Raw genomic sequence first — 13,699 nt, 5'->3', positions numbered from 1 at the left:
ATTTTGTGCAATGAACTGCTTTAAACACATACTAACTCATTGAATCTTCAAAAAATTTGTTAGGAGAGTATTACTATTCTCATGGTATACATGAAATACTGAGGCACTAAAAGATTAAGAAACTGGTCCAAGGATATACAGCTAATAAAACCAGTGAGATTATAAAAAACTTAACATTCTTAACCAGTGTGAGATAGTGTTTCTTAAAGTAATGAGTAAAGAGCCATAAAGGAAACATGTAAAGTATCATGATAAATCTGACTCAACAATCAAATAGAAATGCATACTAAAGAGGGTTTTCATTGCCAAAAACCAAAATGACTTAAACACTATTAAAAACTTCTGCATCTCAATAGGGTACCACATAAATTTATAAAAAGTAAAATACAGAATAGGAGGAAATGAACTGAAATACTTATAACAACCTTCTCCCTTCAAAAAAAGTCATAAGACTACCCAGCAGGAAAAAAGAACAAATGACTAGGCGATTCATAAGAAAGCCAAAATCACAAACATATTAAAAGACCCTTGGGTCCATAAAATAATTAAGAAGAATGTAATCTATAACAGTAAAAGCATAATATGCTAATCCGGACGAAGCCAGGGCTGCAAGGGAACCCTGAATCCCAGGTGCCTGGATCCTGGGTGCCAGAGGGAAGCCAGTGCTGGCAGCCAGGGGAAGGAAGGCCTTACTCTTTCATGAATTTCATCCATCAGGCCTCTAGTTAAAATATAGAAGGAGGCCATTTCACATGGACTAGCATCCCTTTTTAAAAAGATGTGGTACAGCCAAAACCGGTTTGGCTCAGTGGATAGAGCGTTGGTCTGCAGACTGAAAGGTCCCAGGTTCGATTCTGGTCAAGGACATGTACATTGGTTACGGGCACATCCCCAGTAGGGGGTGTGCAGGAGGCAGCTGGTCGATGTTCCTCTCTCATCGATGTTTCTATCTCTGTATCCCTCTCCCTTCCTCTCTGTAAAAAAATCAATAAAATATATTTTAATAAATAAATAAATAATAAAAAGATGTGGTACACACACACTGGATTACCACAGAGTAATAAAAGAATGAAAATTTTCCATTGGCAACAGCATGGATGGACCTAAAGGATATTACACTAAGTAAAATAAGTCAGAGAGAAAGACAAGTAAAGTGGAGCAAGGAAGTAAAATGGAATACAAACTGGTTATTCATCTATGTTTAATATAAACTGAGGCTGTACACATTCTACAACACAGCAATTCTACCCTTAGGTCCCTACCATGGAGAGAACATGTACACATGAAGACATACTCAAAGTTATAAGAGCATTTTTTTAAACTCTACCAATAGTAGAACGAATACCATCAACAGTGAAAATAAATGAACTAGAACTACACATAACAGAATTGAATCTCAAAAAGTAATGACAGAAAAGATGGAATGCAAAAATACAGATTCTAATTTACATATTATTTAAAAATATACAAAATACTAGAGCCTATTTAGAGACAAAGGATGAAAGAATATAAAATGGAGAAGTGAAAGTCTCTTCAATAAGTGGTGTTGGGAAAACTGGACAGATATATGCAAAAGATGAAACGACCACTCTCTTATCTCTTACAAACTCAAGAGAAACCAAGATGGCAACATAAGTAAACACCTAAACTGCCTCGCACAACAATTTCAAAACTACAACTAAAAGGAAAAACTATCATCATCCAGAATCACAGGAAGGCTGGCTGAGTGGAAACTCTATAACTAGAAGGAAAGAGAAAAGCACACTGAGACTCACAGGAGCTGCAGAAGATGTGGAGAGGCGCACAAGAGGTGCACACATAGAAAGCTGGCAACTGAGTACACGGCTTGCTTTCTCAATTAGGAGGGAGACAAAAGCTCCCGATAACTCTGAACTCCAGTTCTGGGTGACACTGGGGACCCAGACTCATATGGGGAGAAACTGGACTGTCTGGCAATGGGCAAAACTCAAGGGCAGTTTTCTCTTAAAGGTGCTTGCAGCTATTATGGGTCACAGACCCAGGGGACTCTTAGGACAGGGCTGACGGGAAGCCATTGCTGTCTGCTCTGCCCTGAGACTCCACCCCTGCCAAGTTGAGCACAGAGGCTTTTGCAAGTTTTATCTCATAAGGGTGTCTCCAGCATAGAAATTCTCCCAGCATAGACAGCTGATCCTCACAGCCAATTGGCCTGGAGGCCAAATCCTCCCAGTGATAACAACAATCAAGGCTTAACTACAACAAGACCACAAAGGGGTGCACCAAGAGTATCCACCTCATGTAACGGGAGGCTGAGCTACTGGGCTATACAGGACACCTGGCACACAAAGCCCTCTATCAACACGGAAGCAGCCAAAATGCAGAGACAAAGAAACAGGTCACAAACGAAAGAAATGGAGGAAAGCAAATGACTAGATATAGAGTTCAAAACCACGGTTATAAGGTTTTTCAAGACTTTTCTAGAAAAGGCCAGATAAATTTAGTGAGACCCTGGAGGATATGAAAAAGGACCAACTAGAAATTAAGCATGCACTGACTAAAATAAAAAGTATTATAAAGAAACCCAAAGCTGACTAGAGGATCACAAGAATCAAGACAAAGATTTGAAATACAAAGAAGCAAAAAGCACCCAACTGGAAAAGCAAAAAGAAGAATCCAAAAATATGAAGGTATTGTAATGAGTCTCTGGGACAACTTTAAGCATACAAACATCAGAATTATGGGGGTGCCAGAAGAAGAGAGAGAGCAAGATATTGAAAACCTATTTGAAGAAATAATGACCAAAAACTTACCCCACCTGGGAAAGAAATAGACTTACAAGTCCAGGAAGCACACCGAACCCCAAACAAAAGGTATCCAAAGAGGACGATACCAAGACACATCATAATTAAAATGTCAAGAACAGCCGAAACCGGTTTGGCTTAGTGGATAGAGGGTTCGTCTGGGGACTGAAGGGATCCGGGTTCGATTCCGGTCAAGGGCATGTACATTGGTTGCGGGCACATCCCCGGTTGGGGGGGGGGTGCAGGAGGCAGCTGGTCGATGTATCTCTCTCATAGATGTTTCTAGCTCTCCCTCTCTGTGAAAAATCAATAAAATATATTAAAATAAAATAAAAAAGTATGCTAATCCTGAGCTCTGTGAACCAGAACCTGTACACACAGGAGCCTGCTTTAAAAAAAAAAAAAAAATGCCAAGAACAAAAAACAAAGAGAAAAACAGTTACCTACAAGGGAGCACCCATACCATCAGTGGATTTCTCAACAGAAACTATGCAGGTCAGATGGGAATGGCAAGAAATATTCAAAGTGATGAATACCAAGAACCTACAACCAATATTACTCTACCCAGCAAAGCTATCATTCAGGATTGAAGGGCATATAAAGAGCTTCATAGGTAAGAAAAAACTAAAGGAGTTCACCACCACAAACCAGTATTATATGAAATGCTGAAAGGTATTCTTTAAGAAGAGGAAGAAGAAGAAAAAGGTAAAGATAAAAATTATGAACTAATACATATCAACAAGTGAATCTAAAAATCAAGAGAATAAAAAAATCTGATAAACAGAATAAACTGGTGAATATAGTAGAATCAGGGGCATAGAAAAGGAGTGGACTTACAATTCTCAGGGGGAAAGGGAAATAGGAGGTAGAGGAAGCAACTGGACAAAAATCGTACAGCTATGGATGAAGACAGTGGGTGGGGGGAGTAAGGGCAGAAGGAGGGTGGGAACAAGGTGGAGGGGAGCTATTTGGGGAGAGGGGGGAGAGAAACAACTATAATAATCTGAACAAAAATAAATTCAAAATAGATTAAGATTTAAATGTACTCCCCAAAATCACAAAACTTCTGAAAACAGAGGTTGTAAACTATCTGACAGACTGAGTATTATCTTTTTGGATAAGTCCCTTGCACAAGTAAAACAAAAGCAAAATAAACAAAGGGGACATCATCAAATTAAAAATTCCTACTCAGTGAAGGAAACCATCAACAAAACATAAAGACAACCTACAAGATATTTGCAAATGACATACCTGATAAGGGGCTTATATCCAAAATACATAAAGAACTCATAAAACTCAGTAACAAGAAAATAATCCAATCAAAAATGAACAGTGGACACAAGAAGACATTTTTCCAAAGAAGATAAAGAGGTGGCCAACAGACATAAATAATGTGTTGGGGGAGATGTGTAGGAAAGAAGAACCCTTTTGCATTGTTGGTGGGGCTGCAAACTGGTGCAGCAACTTTGGAAACCAGTATGGAAATCCTTCAAAAAAACTAAAAACAGATCTACCATAACAATCATAAACACATTTCTGAGTATTTATCAGAGGAAAATGAAAACCCTAATTTGAAAAGTTACATGCATCCCTATGTTCACTGCAGCAATTACAATAGCCAAGTTATGAAAACAACGTAGGTGTCCACTGAGAGATGAATGTATAAAAAAGATGTGGTATACACACACATACTGGATTCACACACCGTAATAAAAAAGAATGAAATTTTGCCATTGGCTACAGCATGGATGGATCTAAAGGATATTACACTAAGTAAAATAAGTCAGAGAGAAAGACAAATACTCTATGGTTTCACTATGAAGTATCTTAAAAAAAAACAGGAACGAAGCAAAAACAAACTCACATAGACCAAAAGAAATGGTTCGCAGAGGAGAAAGGGTAGAAAGATAGATGAAAAAGGTGAAGGAATATAGAAACATTTGATATTTACATGATGAGATATTAAAGGAATTGGGTAATTAGGTTGTAAGGTATAAAAATGTAGAATCACTATATCAACTGAAACTAATATAACTAATATTTTATTTCAATTAAACAAAAAATAAGGGAAAAATTCTTATGTAAACAAGGTCAGTGTTGTAGTTAAAAAAGGGGAAAGTATATTTTACTAACTTTCACAGAATAAAACAATTGCATATTTAAAAAAAAACAAAACAAGGTCATTGTTATATAGCTGAATCAGGATTAAGAGTAATAATTACTATTAGCATTTTCATTACAACAGTAATTAAGGAATGTCTGGAAAAGAACTAAGCAGCTTTGCTGTAATGGAAGCTGATACCAAAATGCTTGTAAATAAAAATAAAGTTGTGGACATTAAGGAAATATGTTGAGACAACAGATCTTACTTACAGATTTGAACTTACCAATTCCCATAGTCAAAATCAAAGGCAATAGTAATTTCAGTTCCCTTTGGAATATTTTGTATAGAATAAATGTAAAGATGTATGGTTCCATCCTCAATTTCATGCCTCACCTATTAAAATAATTTTATATTTCTATAATTATTTTTTACCTTTAGAAGCATCTCACCCTACCGTTTTGAAAACTATTCAAAGTAATCCACAAATACAACATGGAAAATAATGGCACTAATTATAAAGACTTGTAACTATAATCAGTGGTTATCAACTGGGAAAGTGATACATCAATGCAAGTTTGATGCAAGCTCTACAGCCCACCATGTAGTACTAAAAAGAAAATACTGTATTTTATCAATTCTACAATGCATATTTTTTCACCTTTGAGCATCTCTGAATTGGGGAGTTTTTAAAATGATGGCATCTTTAACTTGATGAAATGCAGTAATAGTACAGTTAACACTGTACTTTTTCTATGATAGACTGTTCTAGGTACTTTACATAACTACTTTGGTTCTCATAACACCTTTTTACAGATAAAACTGAAGCACAAAATTATAAATCTAGATAGTCAAAGAGAAGGCATGAACCTAGTAAGTCTGGCTTCAAAACTTACATTCTTAACTGTAACATTATATAACAATAAAATTAAAAACTTTTATTTTTCCCTGTAAAACAACAAAACTAGAAATACACTCAACATTGAAACACCGTTTTATTGTAGCACATATAAAATCTATTTTAGCTTTCAGCATTGTCATCTACCTTGATCAAATTAGAACATATATTTGACCCATATATACAGAGTTTCTTCTAGGATAAACAGAATCTAATACTTCCTCTTACAAGAAGCATCACAATTTCTTCAATGTGCAAAATAATTTTTAAGACCTCAAAGCCAGTATCACCTAAATTTTCACAATGGAAAGATTCTAGTGTATAAAATACATCAACAGTTAAAAAGTGCTTTTAGGCTACCAGACTTCTGTGGTTAATACTCAAATTCCACATACCCCTCCAACTCCTGTCTCCCAAAAGGATCTCCATAAGCTTACCTCTGCATTGGGTGTACATGAACGCCTGATGAACCGAGCCTCATTCCCAAATGTCCTCGCATCAACACACATTTCTAGCCCATGAAATTTAGAATAGAATAAAACAAAAGGGTATGGTCTACAAAGAGAGAAATGCATTATAAACCATTAACATTTTGAGTTTAAGAAACTTCTAAAAGACTTACAGTAAGTAGTAAAATCAAGAAATAATATAAAAAAGCTTGATACCAAAACCTCTTAACCACTAGGCTAGTTCATGCTAATAAGGTTTTTACCTGTTCCTATAATCTATAAGTCAAAGTTAATTAATCGGATGTGGAAATTCAAATTTACAAAGATAAAAAGGGAGTAATTATTATCTTTACAGAAGGAATTATAATTGGATGCCTTTAAAGTCCCTATCTCCTTATGCATTTAAATGTTTGAATTACAGCTCTGTTTCAGTCAAATTTGCTATATAAAAGGAAAGGATTCACATAATCCTTTTCTATCTTAAAAAAAACCCCACCTCATTATAAACTAGAAGTATTTTTAATAATTATAGCATACAGACTGAGAATATTCTCTAGAGATACACACATACTTCTAGACTTCAGGGAAGCAATAGCTGTGATAGGAACACATGAACTTCCTCCCCAAACCACAAACCACAGAAGAGGCCTTCTAAAGCCATTCCATACCTACAAAGTGGGAGCTGAAAATGGTGGCAATAATGTAAGATCGAATAAAGAGGAAGAGGTTTTGCCTGTGATAGGCACAATGATCTTTTCAGGTTCTAACAATTATTAGAAATTTGGGAAGGTGTTGGATGGAGATTACCTTATAATCTCAGGTAATTGATTTTTAATTAATATCCAACTATATTGCTATAGTTTATCTATAAAGTAGATTGTTTTAGTGTGAGCAAGATAAAAATGGGTAAGAGACAGGAATATATCTGCATTTTAATATTTTATACTTCAAAATTATTAGTCACTGTTCAACTACATTACTGTTTTAAATACTAAAATGATCACTTAAGAAAACAAAATGACCCAGATTTTGATGAATAGGATCTGGGCACACCCAAAACTCCTTTTGACCTTAAACTCCCCTTTGGAAGCCAATAAAAAAATAAAAAAACAACAACATGTAAACACAGCATCCTGGTTAAAAAATAGCAAAAACTTCAATACAGAACAATAGAAAACTAATATGGGAAATAAATGCATATACCTCTTAAAGAAATATCCATTTGCTTCAAATTGTTCTCTTAGCATAAATTTTCCTCTATATTCAATTATAAGTGCATCAGGAGGCAAATCTTTTGCAGATTTCAGAATTTTCTTATTTTTTTGTATATGGCTCTGAAATCAGAGAAATGTTGAGAGTAATTAAACCTTAATGCTTTTAGTCTAACAACTTTAAGATATAGAGTAGAAAAAATTAGATTTCTGTTTTATATTAATAATATTTTAGTAAATGATATATTTACCTCTACAGGAGGCTTGAAGAGCGAATTATTGGTATTCAAATTTGATTTATTTATCTCTTTCTTATCATTTCCATTGCCTAATCTCAGAGCTAATCTTTGTGCCTCCCTTTGAACACCCTCGCTATACTGGTTATTATTTGCCTCTTCATATCGATCCATCCATGCTTTGATTTTTGTCTCCCATCCAAAATTTGAACCATCAGATGAAGGATCAATCTCTGGAGCTGAACCCTAAAATCACAGCAAACTGAGCATTAATATCTGGACTTCAAATATTTATACATACACACACAAAATCAATGACTATATAAGATATAAACTAGACATTAATTTTAGAGTTTCTAAGTTGGTCCTAATAAAAGAGCACCATAAATGATCAGTTTACTACATTTTTATACTGCATGCCACACAAATATGAGTTGGAAAATTGAACGAAGCTAAGTCAGAATAGAAATTCAAGTAGAAATTCAGGTTTCACCATCACTACTGTAGTCAAATGAAGGCTATCAATAAAATTGCAACTTCCCAAAGGTTTGGAGTCATTGTCAACTAATGTTTAAAAAAAAGCAGATGAAATTTTTTATTTTAGAAACTGCAAATATCTACTCTGTATTCACACCTCTATTTAACCAGATAAATGGGATTGTTATGTAAACTACACATACTGCACATTAAGTATAAACATTTTATATACATTAAGATTTTAACACTTTGTAACAAAAATATTCTTGATATCTTAGTGTAATTTCAATTGTCCACATAATAAATTTGATGTGAGAATAGAATGTGAAATACCCAAATGGTTCATAGCCTAAATTCAAGGGTCATAATGAGGGCAAGAACTTTCAAGCTTAAGTTCTTGCTCCTTGATAGCCCCTATTAAAACCTGTAAGATAAGAATTCTAAATACCAAGTAATAAAAAGTTACCACTTCTTAATGTTACAAAAGAAAAAACAAAGGAGGCATTTTTTCACTGGAATGCAATTTATATAAAGACACGATTACCATTCATTAAAATTTTTTTATTAAAACCTGAACTCCTGCCTGACAGGTGTTGCTCAGTGGTCGAGTATCAACCTGTAAACTATCGATAGGTCAGGGTTCCATTCCCAGTTAAGGGCACATGCAAGGTTGTGGGCTCAATCCCCAGCAGGGGGCGTACAGGAGGCAGCCTATCAATTATTCTCTCTCATCATTGATGTTTCTAGCCCTCCCCACCTTCCTTCCTCTCTCTGAAATCAATAAAAACATTTTTTTTTAATTTCCTGAACTCCTAAGATTGCAAATAAAAATTGTAGTAGTTCAGGAAATTTTAAAAAATGTTTTTATTAATGCAGATAATAAGAACAAATATTTTACCTTATCATTAGAATAATTCAAATTTATTAACAAATTTAATGTGAAATTTCCATTTAGTTTTAAATGCTGTTCACTGTTTTCTTTCTTCAACATTAAACTTTGATAAAAGATTTTTGTCTATATGTAAAATCTAACAGAACTAAATTTTAATATCATATGTAGATTTAATAAAAATCCTTATATATCCTATTAAGACGTAAATGTGTACAGAAACACTAAAATTTACCATCAGTGAACCTTCGCATTCTTGTCTATAATAAAACGAACTACAGTTGAACTGTGAACACAGGTTTGAACTGCATGGGTCCATTTATATGTGGATTTTTTTTTTTTTTTCAATAAATGCCTGCATTATTTTCCATCTGTGGTTTGGAGTCCACGGATATAGAGGCCTGGTTGTATGCATTTATCTAAACCATTTTATATGGGGTCTTGATATCTGGGTGGGGGGTTACTGGAAACAAGCCTCCTTAGATATCAAATGATAACAAGTTTTGGGGAGTCAAAAGTTATACTTGAAATTTTAACTGTGCAGGGGGTTAATATCCCTAACTCTTAGCACTGTTCAAGGGTCAAATGTATAGTAAGTTGCTCAACTATTTGGTTGAGATAGGTTTATTTCACTAATTGATATTTTATATACTTACATAGTCTACATTATAATGACTACTTGATAAAGAACAGATTTTTATACAAATGAGACACTACATATTAAGGCTTTCCTCAGTTTCCAAATTTTTCTTTGTTTTGCATCTTCCCCTCCTCATTCTCCTCAGAAAACACTGTATACCGAGTTGGTATATCTTTAATACAGCTCTTCTGTAGCTCTTGAGTCTTATAAACACTACAGAATTACTTATTAGAGTTGTCATGATCTTAAAGAGATATCTTCAAGTTAAGAAAAAGATATCTTTAAAAACGCAGACTCACTACTTCACATAATAAATGAAAATATTTTAGTTAAGTAAAACATGCTCCTTCCTCCTTCAACCTCTTATTAAACTGATTAGATAAATTGGAAAGAAAGGAAAATAGCCGGAGTATCAATTGTACCAACAGCTTAATCCAAAATCTTTTTCAGATCTCCTTTTTCTGTGTCAGAGAAAATAATCATAAATCCAGATTTAACATACTACAGGTGAACTGTGAATAATAGTATAAAATTCTAACTTCATCCCTAGCTAGTTTGGCTCAGTGGATAGAGCATTGGCCTGCGGACTGAAGGATCCCAGGTTCGATTCCAGTCAGGGGCATGTACCTTGGTTGCGGACACATCCCCAGTGGGGAGTGTGCAGAAGGCAGCTGACCAATGTTTCTCTCTCATGGATGTTTCTAACTCTCTAAATCACATGTGTCAAACACAAGGCCCGCGGGCCAAATCCGTCCCGCCAGGCCTTGCAATGTGGCCCGCACCGGGCTGTCATCACTGCACTCCGCTGCGTTTTCATCACAATGACAGTTTATGACTGTTCAGTAAACCATTCGGCCCGCGATTTAGGCTGGATTTTAGATTTTGGCCCCTTCTCTGATTGAGTTCGACACCCCTACTCTAAATGAATAAAATATATATTTTCTAAAAAAAGTTCCAACTTTAATATATAAAGAACATTTTGTGAAACTTTGGGACTTATTAACATTTTTGAGAAGGAATTGCAAAAGTTCATAAGAATAATAATTGAACAACTGCTTATCCTCCAGTAATGCGGAATTAATAAATAATTATTATTGAATAATGAATTATTATACTACATGGACAACAGATATACTATAACATGCTCCTCACATCCTGTTTCAGCATTTGACTTGGAAAACACATTATCCTTTACTGCCTAATTTAAAAAGCTATAGTAACACTGTATAGTTGATCTCTGTGATCTAACACAAACCTATCTCTTAGGGGGAGGCAGAGCTGGGGAGCCTTGCTTCTCTCAGCAATCTTGGCATCTACAAAATTGAGGATTTATTCTAATTAATTTAAGGTACAAGTGACTAGTTTGTACTATTATTAATATGGTGGATCTATGGTGATTTTGTAGTATTTTATAATAACTGATGACTAAATCACTAGAATCCCAACTATGCAAAGGAGTTAAATTCCAAATTCCAAATGTGATTTTGCATACAACTATCTAGTATATTAACACCAAGTGTACTAGAGACATAGAATGCAATAGTAACTGAAATTCTGTTTTCTTGACATTGTAGTATTAGAAATTATTTATATATTTCCTCCTTTTGGCTATTTTAACAATGTTAATAAACTCTAAGAATGGCATATTTATTCAATTAGAATTCTCTATGGCCCAACTTCTGATAAAGATAATAAGCAATAAAATGACACACAGTGAAGAAAGTGAAGATTATGAACAAACAACAACTTAGTAAACTCCCGAATAATTGACAATTGCTAACAAGGACTTAAATTTAACATATTTACCTTAACTCTTGATGATTTCCTAGATCCTTCACGAAAGGCCTGAAATAAAATGGAATTCTGAGTTTTGAATATAATTAATATTTAAGAATCAATCGGTTCACTGAAGTCTCATAATAACAAAAAGTTTGGTATAACCACCAGAATTAGGGGAATGTTTAAGTAAAAAAAGTCATCTAATAGAAAAGAACATAAAAAAATATATAATACAATGCTAAGAAAAAGTAAATTTTCTGAGTGATCAATATTATAATAATGGAAAAGTATTTCATAAAAATTGGAAGGCCGAAACTGGTTTGGCTCAGTGGTAGAGTGTTGGTCTGCAGACTGAAAGGTCCCAGGTTCGATTCCGGTCAGGGGCATGTACATTGGTTGCGGGCACATCCCCGGTAGGGGGTGTGCAAGAGGCAGCTGGTTGATGTTTCTCTCTCATCGACCTTTCTAGCTCTCTATCCCCCTCTCCTCCTTTCTGTAAAAAATCAATAAAATTTAAAAAATTTAAAAAAAACAAAAAAATTCTGAGCATTTAAAAAAAAATTGGAAGGATATAAAAAATATTATAGTAATTCCTATAAAATTCAGCTCTCACCACTCTTATCTTTCTCATCTAAAAAAATGAAAGACTTACTTTTTTACATTTTGAAATGTTTTGTTCTTTCTCCCCACTTTTTTTCCTTCTTTTATCATTAACCTTAGAAACTCTTGAAGTAGTTAAAGTAATAGATGTTGGGGTATGCTGAAATGCAGTATACAATTCCACAGGAACCTCATCACCACTCTCAGTTGCACTGGTATCACCATCTTCAAGGCAAAATAAAAATTACTGCATGTGAATACTTCTATTTCAAACAATAAAATAGGATTCCACACAAGAAACTATTATATATCTACTTTTCTGAAGAATAAACATTTTCTTCACTTCTTCACTTATATTAAGACTAAGGGCCGAGACCGGTTTGGCTCAGTGGATAGAGCATCGGCCTGCAGACTGTAAAGGTCCCGGGTTCGATTCCGGTCAAGGGCATGTACCTTGGTTGCGGGCACATCCCCAGTAGGGGGTGTGCAAGAGGCAGCTGATCGATGTCTCTCGCTCATTGATGTTTCTAACTCTCTGTCTCTCTCTTCCTCTCTGTAAATAAACAATAAAATATATATTTAAAAAAAAAGAAAAAAAAAGACTAAGGGCCCGGTGCACAAAGATTTGCGCATGGATGATGGGTCCCTCAGCCCAATCTGCACCCTCTCCAATCTGTGAGCCCTCAGGGAGCCCTCTCCAATCCAGGAGTTTCTGACTGTCTTTGCAATCATATAAGCAAATTGTCTGAGACTCCAATCCAGTTTGGTTTGTTACTCACAAAATAATAGAGGCTTTTTGTTTGTTTGTTTCATTGGTGGAGATTTCCTAGAAGTTTTAGGATATCTTCTCTTTAATTTTTCCTAGACGCTCTGATTTTACTTATGTCTCTCACCTTTGCTGCCCCACTGCAACAGTAACTTGCACCAGGCTCACTTTGCTCTAGTGTCTGGAGATCCATCTGCCACCAGAACTATAATTCCCAGCATTCCTGGTGCTCCCCATGCTCTGGGCTTCCACTTCCGGTCCTAGGGCTGCCACCAGAACTACTATTCCCAGAATTCCTGGTGTTCCCCACGCTCTTGGTTTTCCCTTCCTGCTCTGTCTCCATCCCAAAGCCTCCTGCTCTGCCGAGTTCCCCAAGCCACTCCACTTTCTGCTGGCTCTCCCATTTTGCTGTCCGCCCAGGAGCTTGGGGAGCCACGTCCCTGCAAGCCACCGGCTCTCCCATTCTGCTCTCCGCCTGGCACCTGTCTATGCAAATTAACCTGCCATCTTTGGATACTCACTCCTAATTGGCTGGTGGGTGTCACGGAGGTCAATTTACATGCCTCTCTTTTCTTATATAGGATACATTTAAATGCAAGCTTTGGCCTGGCTGAAGTGGTTCAGTGGTTCAGCATCGACCTATGAACCAGGTGGTCACAGTTCGATTCCCAGACAGGGCACATGCCAGCGTTGCAGGCTAGTGTGAGGTATGCAGAAGGCAGCCGATCAATGATTCTCTCTCATCATTAATGTTTCTATCTCTTTCTCCCTACCTTCCTCTCTGAAATCAATAAAAATATATTTTAACAACAAAAAAATGCAAACTATGAATGTCAGTTCTCATACTTAGGCTAGAAAGGATTAAAAAAGTTT

The 13,699-nt window shown here is 35.6% G+C and overlaps 1 protein-coding gene across 11 annotated transcripts in view; it reads right to left on the bottom strand.

Annotated features, from left to right (window-relative positions):
• KMT2E (lysine methyltransferase 2E (inactive)) overlaps nucleotides 1–13,699 on the bottom strand; it is an 86,961-nt gene that overhangs the window by 23,728 nt on the left and 49,534 nt on the right. For 10 of the 11 annotated variants that reach the window (XM_036429664.2, XM_036429668.2, XM_045578535.1 and 7 more), the window contains 6 exons: nucleotides 12,113–12,285; nucleotides 11,488–11,526; nucleotides 7,691–7,921; nucleotides 7,432–7,562; nucleotides 6,217–6,334; nucleotides 5,168–5,277 (listed from right to left, as the gene is read on the bottom strand). In XM_036429664.2, the coding sequence (XP_036285557.1) occupies nucleotides 5,168–5,277; nucleotides 6,217–6,334; nucleotides 7,432–7,562; nucleotides 7,691–7,921; nucleotides 11,488–11,526; nucleotides 12,113–12,285 (802 nt within the window). The remainder of the gene's footprint in view (nucleotides 1–5,167; nucleotides 5,278–6,216; nucleotides 6,335–7,431; nucleotides 7,563–7,690; nucleotides 7,922–11,487; nucleotides 11,527–12,112; nucleotides 12,286–13,699) is intronic. The other variant, XM_036429669.2, reaches the window with a different exon arrangement.

This window comes from Pipistrellus kuhlii, unplaced genomic scaffold, assembly GCF_014108245.1.
Source record: "Pipistrellus kuhlii isolate mPipKuh1 unplaced genomic scaffold, mPipKuh1.p scaffold_m20_p_10, whole genome shotgun sequence".
NCBI classification, from domain to species: Eukaryota; Metazoa; Chordata; class Mammalia; order Chiroptera; family Vespertilionidae; genus Pipistrellus; species Pipistrellus kuhlii.
Note: the sequence above shows the minus strand (reverse complement) of the source record. Positions and strands in the feature narration are given on the sequence as shown.